The following is an 11,982-nucleotide window of genomic DNA, read 5'->3' as shown; positions in this document are numbered from 1 at the left end:
CTCCTGCCCCTCCTTCCTCACTGACCTTGGTGTCTGCAAGGGTGTTTTTCTCATATTCTCACTCCTGTCTCCAGCTGCTGTTGTGCAGCAGGTTTTTTTCCCCTTCTTAAATACATTATTAGAGTAGAGCCAGTCAGAGAGGGACCTGGGGGGGTGATTGACAGCCGGCTGAACAGGAGCCAGCAGTGTGCCCAGGTGGCCAAGAAGGCCAATGGCATCCTGGCTTGTGTCAGCAATAGCATGGCCAGCAGGGACAGGGAAGGGATCTGACCCCTGTACTCGGCACTGGTGAGGCCGCACCTCGATTCCTGTGTTCAGTTTTGGGCCCCTCACTACAAAAAGGACATTGAATGACTCGAGCGTGTCCAGAGAAGGGCAACGGAGCTGGTGCAGGGTCTGGAGCACAGGTCGTAGGAGGAGCGGCTGAGGGAACTGGGGGGCTGAGGGGAGACCTCATCGCCCTCTACAGCTCCCTGACAGGAGGGTGCAGAGAGCTGGGGATGAGTCTCTTTAACCAAGTAACAAGCAATAGGACAAGAAGAAATAGCCTCAAGTTGCACCAGGGAAGGTTTAGACTGGATATTAAGAAGCATTTCTTTACAGAAGGGGTTGTTGGGTGTTGGAATGGGCTGCCCAGGGAGGTGGTGGAGTCCCCATCCCTGGAGGTGTTTAAGAGTAGAGTCGACATAGTGCTGAGGGGTATGGTGTAGTTGGGAACTGTCAGTGCTAGGTCAGTGGTTGGACTGGATGATCTTCAAGGTCTTTTCCAACCTAGACGATTCTGTGATTATCACAGAGGTGCTACCACCCTCACTGATGGGCTCGGCCTTGGCCAGCAGCGGGTCTGTCTTGGAGCCGGCTGGCGTTGGCTCTGTCAGACATGAGGGAAGCTTCTGGCAGCTGCTCACAGAAGCCACCCCTGCAGCCCACCCTGCTTCCAGAACCTCGACATGCAAACCCAATACCATAACAAATGGAAACCTCTGGACATAAATAAATCTATTGCAGTGGCAAGGAAATAAATTGGGCCACTGCACGGTAGCTGCAGGCAGGAACAACATCCCTCTCTACCTTTGTTCCTGAGAAAGCTGAACAAAAGAGTCTTCAATCACTCAGGGGCATGTAGGAGGCGGCACTGGTGGCGTGCTTGATAAATTCTGGCTGTAAGCACAGGCAATGTTGACAGCAGCAATTTTTCTCCTCTGGCAAAAGGAAGTCCAGCACTGAAGCAGATGCACAAACATGTCGAGCTGGCTGTGCTTCCTGGCCAGATAACAACTGCAAGGGACAGAGAAATGTCATCAGTTATTATTTAACGTGAATTTCCACTGTTAGCACTGCACCTTTGTTCCACTAGTACCCTTCCCGTGCACATCAGTGAGACACAGCTATATGTGATTTTATTTGCTTGTTTTTCAACTGTCTCTTGCTTCTACCACATGCAGATGGAACCTGCGTGATCTTCAGAAGTCTGATGAAGGACACCATTGATCTCCAAAGCTCTGGAAGCAGAAAGTCTTTAAGAACCGAAATACAGAAGTTTTCCAGCAGTTCTTTATTTATAATGTAGGCTTAAGCAATCATTACAATGTAGAAGGGAGACACACTTACAGCAATTATTTATACCAGTTTAGAACAAAAAACTGCACAGGGAGAGGTCAACTCTCAGTACAAACTAGCAACTAAACCACAATAATTTACCATTAGAAACATTTTATTTTTTAGCTGTGACACTGCTTTTACAATATGCAAAAACACAAACAATAGAACTATCCAAAGTGTTTTGTCACATTCTTTCTACATTGAATTTGGCAACATTTTATATTAAATTTTACTGATTATACTAACGTTTAAGAACTAAACAAGTGAAAAGCTGTACTCGGGTACAGTTACATCCATTTATTTCAAAGGTTTAAATAACACTTTTAACTATTGAGATTATCTCCTAGCAGTTTTTGTTTATGCAAAAACCATCTCAAAGCCTCATTTGCACAATGCATCAGCTACTGTATCAAGATTGGTGGGCTACACCACAGGCACTACTGTTTATTATAATCTGTAATAAGGAGCTTGTTTTTCAAAGAAAGGAAGGTTTAATATTTTCTAAGAATCATGCCTTTTTTTTTTCTTTTTGCTTTTAAGCCATAACAAAAAAAAAAGGTTAGCAACCACAGCAGTGTAAAATGTTATATAGAACACAGTGACTACACAGTTACTAGAAGTTTCACATCCAATGCAGTTATGTATTAAAGCATAAGAGGTTATGTAGGCAAGTCTAGAGCCAACAGAAATCTGCAGAGTGTGCGGTGGAAACTGGCCCCTTATATGTATTATTTGGTGCATTTTTAAACAATCCTGGATGCGGAAGTCTGGTGTCCATCCACGTCTGGGTCTGCTGTGGGTGGGCAGATGGCATCCTTCTGGACTGTCTGATCAGAACACGAGTCGTGCCCTGGTGTCTGCATATTTCTATCAGCTTTAGGAGACGGGTATTGCAGCAATAACTTACTTTTACTTTAAGGAAAAAATCCGACTCTTAATAATTCTATCAATAACGTTCCAAAAAACATGACTTAAAGTACAAAAAAAGAGAATATAGTGGTCAGACTCCCAGTATTATCAAAAAAACGGTATCTCTCCCCACCCCCCACCCTTCACCCCTTTCTTTTCGGTATTTAATAAAAGCCAATCAACTGCCATTTAAAAGAAGTTAAGAAAAACAAGCCCCTGTATTGGAAAGAAACATTCGCAGTTTATTAGATCACAAGCTGGTTACACCTGTCAAATTGTTAAGTGTTTTCTCAAAATATTTGGGCTTTCCAAGGTGCCCAGCCTGCTGGGCACAGTCAGAAAAAGGCATTTTGATAATATCTAAGAACTCCCTGCTTGCATTTTAAAAATGTTTTCACATTTATAACTGCCTTAAGCCTGTCGTCCTTGTTTGTATTCAGTGAAAGGATGAGTGGAACAAAAAGTGAAGGTGGAAGAACCAAGCCTATACAGTTAAGGCTGCATGCATGTGACTGAGAGTTGTTGCTGTGCAGTCAAAAAAGAAACGTGGAAAAACCCCAGTCTTTAAAACACCCTACAGAAACAAAACACTGCAATCCAATATGGCTTATTCTGATGCATTTACCATGAAGCTACTAGTAATTAATCCTACTAGGCTACTTTTGTGCAACAGCATCTGCTATTTTGATGGCATCTCCCTCCCCCCACTACCCCCCAAATACTCTACCAACTGCAGGTTTCTTCCTTGCATTATATATTGCTTTTATTGTCAATTTTTATTCCTGCTTTTCAAACTTTTTTTAACACTTAAACAAGGATCTGTTCCTTACAGCTTGACTTAAACCTTAAAATAAGTCCCATTGTTTTGTTTTATTTTTTAACCTCACTATTACAAGGCGCTCTACAAAAGCTTGCAAAAAAGCCAAATTTTCATTAAATCCCTTTGCTGAAGTTAACTACTTGACATTTTTTTTTCTCCTATGATTTAAAACTTTACAAAGAGAGTTATAAAAAAGGTAAATGGGATTTGGCACCTTCAGAAAAAATTAAAAGTGTAACTTAGATCAAAAAAATGCAGAAAAAAAATCATTGATATTTACAAATTAAAACACCAGTGAAGATTATGTCTTACTATGCTCTTTCACCTTGTTTTCTCTTTTAGAGTACTTTCAGACTGTCTGTTACCGAGTATCTTAAAAAATTCATTGATTACAGATTGGAATGGATAGAGACAAATTAGTTTCCTCACAGTTCCTTCTCGGCAGCTAGTACTCTGGCAGCTTCTCCACTCCTAGGAAATACGAGGTGCTGAGCGATCATTCGTGGTCGTCTTCTTCAGTTTGACGCCGCGCCGAATGGCGTTCAGCATATCTTCCCCCTGCGGGACATCCCCAGGACTCAGGTCTCCGGGATCGAGCTCCGGCTGGCCCGCAGGTGCGAGGCTGCTGACACCATCCCGGTCGCTTTCTTCCCCCTCGCTCTCAGGAACCACTTGCCTCTGCTCGTCGGCAGCGCTCAGTTTCTGGCTTGACGGCGGAGGGTTGACAGATGCTTGTCCGCTCCATGAGGACGAGGGCATGCTGGTGACACCTTGCCCACCATCTCCTGTTGCTGGAGACTCGGGACTTTGCTCGGGACATTCTTCTGTCCCAGCGAGGGTGCCGGGCAACCCTCCTGGGATATCTGGGACAGTTGGTGTTTTGACAGGAATCACCGGCGTCTTGATGGGAATCGGACCCCCCCCGATGGTACCGCGTCTGACCGACGGCTTGGTGGAAGGGGTCCGTCTGATGGTGGCGACGCCGGGGGTGACGATGACAGGCCCAAGCGTGGTCGGCAGGCCTGCGGTGGAAGCAGGACGCTTGGTTTGAAACATTCTGCGATAGGACTGGCTAATGTCGCTGTTTCTCGGGATGGTGGAAGATTTGTCAAACTCTTGTTGTTCTGCCTCCTGGTCACCACTCACAGAGAAATAATCATAATCTGAAACTGATGCCAAAAGACACAGTTAGGAACAAGCTGGAGAAGACAGATGAATCACATCAGTAAATCTACAGTACATGTCACCAAAGAAGTATATAAAACCAAAAAAGCCTGGAGGTCAACACCCATTAAGAAAGGTTTCACCTTTAGGAGGAAGGAAGCCTGAGACATTGTGACCAAGGCTCTCAGACTGCATGACTGAAGGCAGGCACTACGGCAGTCCGGCCCTAAAGCTGCTGCAGGGTGCCCACATCTCTTGTGAAAGAGAAGGAGAACTGTACACATTCAGTACCTTCTCTGAAAAGAACTAATTAAGTAGTGAAAACTCAATGTTTGTTGCCAATAAGATACCAAAACCAGCATCCTACAAGCCATATGTTACCACTTGTAGATACAAATACTTAAAACAAGTCAGTGACTAAAAAGTGTACTTCAGACTACAACATGGGGCTCAGGGGACTGTGTACCAGTGATTTCAGCAACAAATTGGCTTATTTTGCAAACAAAGTAAATCCCAGCTGTCAGCTCTGAAATCCAAGCCTCAGCTTTAATAATTGCATTGGGTTCCTTCCTTTCCAGGTAACTGCTGTGCCAGGCTAGGTCCCGCAAGTCCTACTGCCTCCTGTGATGGCACAGCACAACCAACCTCAGCTGAGCAAACACGGCAGTTGCTGAACTGCAAACACCAAACTTGGCCCCTCTCAGCTTGCTGCTGGCTATGAAACAGGGTACAAAACCCAACACCTTATTGGAGCTTCCTGGGTATGCCCAAGTTAAGGTCTCCAAACCGCAAGAAGGTAGATTTAGATTAGATATAAAGAAGTTCTTCATCATGAGGGTGGTGAGACACTGGCACAGGTTTCCCAGAGAAGCTGTGTCTGCCCCCTCCCTGGCAGTGTTCAAGGCCAGGTTGGACGGGGCTTTGGGCAACCTGGGCTAGTGGAAGGTGTCCCTGCCCATGGCAGGGGGAGGTTGGACTAGATGATCTTTAAGGTCCCTTCCAACCCAAACCATTCTGTGATTCTATGAGCCCATGAAATATAATTCCAGCATCTTCTTTAAAATGGTAGCATCCTTAAACTGAAACTCTAGCAATACTAAAATTCTAGTAATACATGAGAAAATATGATCATTCAGTACACTATGCAGCAATCCAGGTTTCTATTTAGTTAATAAATCCAGGCTGCTTTCCAAGCTGGAAAAAAGTTCACAACAGCAAGGTTCACCCCTTTCTCCCCACCTGACTACAAAGCCAGTGAGTGACAGGTGCTAGAATGTAACTCCTTGGCACCACGGGGTGAGTGTATGATGGCCGAGCTGGGAACACTCCGAAAAAAAGCATCTCTTGGATGGGTACCTTGAGATGGGATGGTGTCCTCTGAACAGCACGGAGTTGTTGTCTGGGTGCTGTAGCCACTGGAGCACTGCAAAGAGTCCCGACTGCTCCTCTGGGTGTCCAGCTGCAGCCCTCTCGTCAGAGCGAGCGCCAGCTCCTCGCAGGCCTCCATCTCCTCACCCTGCTGGTTACACACAGGAAAGAGAATCATTACGTCTAGAAGGGCTAGGCTACATTCACTGACTTTTAGCTGTCTCTCCTCCCAAGCAGAGCGTGTCACCGTTGCAACCCTCCAGGATTGTGTCCAGCCATTTACCAGGGCTTAGAAACAGACACACTTTGAGTGGTGTTGCTCTGCAAATGCCAGTACCCAGTGGCGTATTCTCTCATGCCCAGGCAATTTCCACTGACCACACCAACACCACACCAGTACAGCTTGTCAGATAAACGTGTGCCAGCATAAAGCACATGAAAAAGTACTGGCAGGAGCTAGCACATCCACTTCATTTGCACCAAACAGCATATTCAAAATTAGAGTTTCACCCTTGTGGCAGCTGACACCGTCATGCTCCGAGGTCTCTGGGCATCCTCAGGGGGCACTGGTGGCCCGCTCTGAGCTCCTCCATTGAGTTCTGGTTCACGCTTTTCTTTGCGACGTTGCAACGTGTTCACCATTGGTTGATCATATGGGCCTGGTTTGGCCCAGTCCTAAGGAAATGTGTTTGTTAGTGATAGCTTGCATCAGTAACTGTGCTTTAATTACATGTAAAACTATGCAAAAGGACAATTTTAATGCAACAGATTATGTATCAAACTGGGTGTGCCTTTCTGAATAAGGCCAGAAATAAATTAATTTTGAGGGTATTAAAAATCTTCACTTATACAACCTATCTCCTTTATTAAAGGGAATCCAGATTTCCTATTCTACCTAAGCATTCTTATATGAAGATATTTAACATTTTAATACTGTAGCTTTCTCTGAATGAAATTCCATTGTGTTAAAGCCTTTATTTTCAGAAATTCAAATGCAAAATCACTGGCACAACAGCAGAAAACGTACAGAAATGTCCAATCAGTGATGCAGCTGGTCTAGATGTACACAAGTTATAGTATTACGTGCTGCTACGCACATCTTCAATTCTGTAAAATTAGGCTTGCACAGAATTTTTAATAGATATTAGAGGAGCAAATTACTCTGAGTAACCTCTTAATTTACTTACTAGCTGAAATCTAGTTTGTAATAATGATCTGTACTGAAGAAAGACTAACTTCACTCTGAATTACTGGTGCCAAATTTGAAACAGAAATTCCTCAGGCCATGAGGACTATATTCACTCAGGGCTCTATTAAGCAAAGTCCTGAGAGTGTCCAGAAACCACACGTTGTACACAACGAGCAGGACTGACCAGTGACCTGTGCTGGGACGCAGAACCACTGCTGAGCAGCTGCTCCCCAAATGCAAGCTGCTGCAGGGGCAAGTCCAATGCTAAGAGAGTTTTCCCTCACCAAAACAAAGGGTGCTTTAAAAATAAAAATAGAAGAAACAACTTTTGCTTGAGAACAGGTCACACACACCCCACCACGGGCAGCAGCTGGCTGCTGGGCAGCCTCTGCACAGCCTCCTGATAAACAATTAATGATGGGCTAAGACCACACTATAAAATTTACTGATGCGTCTCAGTCCAAGGTATGAGAAGTGCAAGGCAGCTGTACTGACAGAGGCCCCTTGTGCAGACAGGTATTCTGGTTTTATTAACACGTATGAAACTCCGCTTTGCCTTAGCAGCTGTGTCTTTGCTGTAAGTGTTTTGCTGTGAAATATACTGGCAAAGTGCTTCTAGCATAGACACAACTAATTACCCTGAAGCTCCAGGACCATTGTGGCCACCCTGTGTGTATGTCTCAACAGTCTCCAGCTGCTGGAGAGAGAAGTTAGGGAGATCTGTAACAAGTATCTCAATTTACATGTCTAAGAAGGTCCAAGGGTGCATATGCAGTATCATATAACCATCCACAGGCACCTAAGACCTGTGCAGCTACTATCAACTGCACATCAGCCTTGTGAAGATTGAGGACAACAGACAAGAGACCTTCTCCCCTTGCTCTGGGGAAGTCTCCCAGGGAAATCGCCTGGCAGGGATGAAAGTCAAGGCTCTGGCAGAGCAGAGATATTTTGATGCCAAGGAAGATCCCCGCAGATCCAGCTGGAGCAACTGAAAGAAGTTACTGCACTCTGACTGTTTTGGTGGTCTCACCCAAGAGAGCAAAGCAAGCTGGGTGAGCACTTTCAGTCTGTGGCAGTAGAGCTGAGATAGCTTTGGTCATCACTTATGCTCCCCTGGTGACGAGCACATTCTTAAACCACTCCAGCTAGATCTACAAGAGCATGCCTGCCTGCCTACCCCCAAGGCAGGGGCCAAGCACAGCCGCCGCAGTGAGAGCATCATGTTGTTCAATGTATGGTTTCACTAAGCCAACGGGATGCCAAGCCTGCACTTCCCTGCTCAAGTGAGCGCTTTGATGGTGCTAAACAAGCTCTTTTGTCGCTGAATAGAGCCCAGAGTGCTTTCACCAATGTTCCAGAGCTAAACTGTTCCTTCCTACGTAGGTGTTGTCAGCTTTAATATGTTTTAGGCAGTGCCAGAATAGACAAGGTCATTCAGAAATATCTACTACCAGATTTCAGCTCTCTGATTATCACCATGCAGTGCCCATTCAGAGTGATATTAAACAGAGCAAATCAACAAGTAATTACATGGATCGAAAGGTAGCAACAACTGCCGTGTGCACACTGTTGGTATGAGGAGGTGAGGACTGCCACAACAAAAGGAACACAAACCTTCCAGCTAGGGATCTTAGATGATGGTAACATGCCTGGCCCAATGGTGTAATAATGAACGTAGTCTGGAAGGAGGGCTGAGGGAGCCCGAGTCCACGCGCGGGAGACAGGCGGGAAATGAGGGAAAGGACCTGCACCAACTGAAGCTACGGATGGGTCACTTGATAAACTACAGTGATAAAACCCATTAGACAACTGGAAACGAAACAAATAAACAAACAAAAACAGAGAAATTAATATAAACAGAATGAATATGAAAATATACTGCGACTGATGTTCTGGGGAGAAAACTTCTGTATCTTAAAACAAAAGAAAGAAAAATCTTAGCTTTGCTGCAAATAAACAACAGAAAATTGAAACAATGCTTGGTTCAGAAGTGAGATTGCTTGAAAGTTGTTATTTGGTATAACAAATTTCAGACATCAATCTAGCAGTCATGGTCTCCAGGCTGAGAAGCTTTGCCTTCTGTCCATGAAAGCAGCACACTGTGAAAAAGCCTTTGCAATTTAGGTACCCTGCAGACCGCGGACATAGAAACAAAACATTTCCAATACTGGAGGCATTTGCATTGGTGGCGTTTATTCTATGTAGCTGGACAGAGAGGAAAAGCATACAGCCTTTAAACATGACGTGTTCTGGCTGTGTGATGATATGGAAGAAAAAAAAAAGAAAAAAACAACAGCAAGGATTTACCAGATGAGAATGGAGATTGCTATCACTTCCTCCCCTGATACAAACTGTATCCCCCGTAATTTATTCCAACCATGTGTGTTTTGTTTTCTTTTTTGTTTTGGTCAAAAACAAACCCCAGTTGCTCAGTTTAATGCGTGCTATCTAACGGGAAAGAAGGGAGAAGCCACAAACAGTACAACCTGGGCAAGATGCTCTTTGTCAGGCAACCAGCTGGATTTGGGCAGTGTTCCACAATCTTTTTAAGTAGAAAAGGTGGACAAGGAGCTTTTCTTAGAAAAGTACCTTTGTAAAATGCCCAATTTGTAGCTTTCCCCAGCAGCTAGTTTAAAGGCAAGTGTTGCTGTGGCTTATTCAAACAGATTCATTTCTACAGAAGCATGCAACAGTTCCTATTCTCATCTTCACAGAGTGGAATCCTGGCTGCGTCCCATGCACTTTTTTAAAAATTTTTTTGTCCAAATGTTGCTGAGTTTGGATAACAAGCTATTAGGTTTGTATGTCTTTGAGATGAAGTTTTTCACCTTATCTGTGGAGGCCCAAGCCCCCATGGTGGAGCCTGAGCTGACTGAGGTGGGGGAACTGCACTCGCTCACTGACTGGCAGGTTTCAGAGGCTTCTGAAGAGGCAGAGCTGGACGAATTCTGCAGCATAAAACAGCACCGCAACGCAGGGAAAGGATACACAAGCCGTCAAGAAAGAAAAAAAACACAAACAAAAAAAAAGACAAAAAGCACGTACACAGAGACACACACAGGAGAGAGGGAAGGATGAGAGAAGCAAAGGGTTAGGGTTTTAAAAATCAATTAGAAACTGCTCAAAACCATTGCTAATGTTCAGGAAATCTATGAGAAACAAAATAAGCCATTTGCTTAATGCGAGAACTTGCCACACTGCTTTAGAATGAGGGAATCAAGGCAGCGATCTCAACTCCTCATTGCAATTTCAGCGTCTCAATTCTGTTAGCTGTCTCAGAGCAAGCAGCTGAGGGAGCTGGGGCCACCTACAGTCCAAACATGCAATATACTGAGACAACTGATTTATACAGAAAAGCAGATCATCAGTACTTCAAAGACACAAAGTTTAGATTTAAAACATGGAGCAGCAAACGTCACTTACATTCACAAGTTCTTGGATATTCTTATCTGCAAAAGTGCTTGTGAAAAGCTCATCTGAGTTCAAATATTATGGAACAGAGAAATAAGTGATACTTACCAAAACTGGAGGTTTCCAAAGTGCATTATCTGTATGCATGTGCCTCTGTGAGTAGTATGCATACACCAAAACCACTCTCACTCAAACTTTTCTGCCCAGCAGCCAGTATGAAGGTGCATGTACTCTGCTGAGTGCATAAGTGGTGGCATGTGCTTGCCACCTGCTTTCTCTTAACAGCACACAGAGAAATATCAGGGGTTTGGATGGAGAGCAGAGGAAAGTGCAGGACATAGAGTGTTCATCAAAAACCTTAAACGTTTTACTCCTAGCTAGGAACTTCTCTTCCAGCACATGCGTTTATGTACATTTGCTGCTGTAAGACCTCTACAACAGCATCTAACTCACCTACAGGCAGGCCAAGGTGAATAACCACATGGACCATTTTAACAACTACAGTGCTCTTATATCTTTCCCTCTTGAAAGCAGCATTCCCCTCAGTAGGGGTGTGCATGCAAGTCTAACCGAGAGCTTCGAAATGGTCAAGAATACCTGCAAAGTTGTCAGAAGAGTACTGGGCTCTATTTACTGCCAGGAAATTGGACACTAGCAAGACTAATTCATCATCTGGTAGCCCAAGACCTGTGAAACAAGTCTGTCTAAGGATATTCCTGGCATTTTATTTTATGACAGCAGAGATAATGCACTCTTGTATCAAGTTTGTGTGGCAAAGCCCCAGATTTCAAGGAATGGCATTTTGAAAAGAAAGAGAAATCTCATTTGAAGTAAAATTTCATCAGTTAACCCTAGATGAGATCTTGGTGTGGGTTTTCAATAAAATATAGCTGGATAAGAGGCACTGTAGAGGAGTAATTACTGTTAACACCCAGAAGTTGTCTCACTGGTCACCAGAAGCTACATATAAGGACTGTACAGCTAATTGCCTAGGTAAAAGGAGATGCTGGTCTCCTGAGACAGAATCACCATAAAGATTTTGTTGAAGACTACTGGGGCTGGTGAGAAACCAATCCAGTATCAGCATCTTAAGTTTAGTAGCAAACTGTGTATGTAAGTGAAACTTTGCAAAGGCTGTTAACAAATTTTTAAAACCATATAATGTGGTGGATTATTTTATAGAAATAACGCATATCCCATCTTATGCTGACATTAGATCAGATCTGCAGGTGACCTATTAAATGTGTTTAGGGTACAAGTAAGCTCAGCTAACAAGGCTCATATTCAAAGTGCAGTAAGAGTTGAGGTGAACGTAAGATCAGAAGAAACTACAACAAATGACATGTAGCTGGTAAGGAGACAAACGGAAAGTATGCAGTGGGGTACCCAGTGATGCAGTGGCTTGATGTCTTTTGGAACTTGTCACATTCTTGATTTAATGCAACTCCTTTCACAGGAGAAAAACCTCTAGAAATAAGAACACTGACAAACATGGGCTGCAGTTGACCGCCATCAG

The 11,982-nt window shown here is 44.1% G+C and overlaps 1 protein-coding gene across 14 annotated transcripts in view; it reads right to left on the bottom strand.

Moving 5' to 3' along the window:
* Nucleotides 1-1,242: 1,242 nt before the first annotated feature.
* The window catches only part of MTSS1 (MTSS I-BAR domain containing 1), a 126,894-nt gene continuing 116,154 nt past the window's right edge, over nt 1,243-11,982 (bottom strand). For 3 of the 14 annotated variants that reach the window (XM_074898448.1, XM_074898449.1, XM_074898452.1), the window contains 4 exons: nt 9,884-10,003; nt 6,374-6,538; nt 5,852-6,014; nt 1,243-4,500 (listed from right to left, as the gene is read on the bottom strand). In XM_074898448.1, the coding sequence (XP_074754549.1) occupies nt 3,803-4,500; nt 5,852-6,014; nt 6,374-6,538; nt 9,884-10,003 (1,146 nt within the window). In that variant the 3' untranslated portion in view covers nt 1,243-3,802. Of the gene's footprint in view, nt 4,501-5,851; nt 6,015-6,373; nt 6,539-8,669; nt 8,865-9,883; nt 10,004-11,982 lie in introns of all 14 variants that reach the window. The other 11 variants (XM_074898445.1, XM_074898446.1, XM_074898447.1 and 8 more) reach the window with 6 other exon arrangements.

The sequence above is a fragment of the Athene noctua genome, chromosome 2, assembly GCF_965140245.1.
Source record: "Athene noctua chromosome 2, bAthNoc1.hap1.1, whole genome shotgun sequence".
Taxonomy (NCBI): domain Eukaryota; kingdom Metazoa; phylum Chordata; class Aves; order Strigiformes; family Strigidae; genus Athene; species Athene noctua.
The sequence above is the reverse complement of the archived record's forward strand: the minus strand, read 5'-3'. Positions and strand labels throughout refer to the sequence as shown.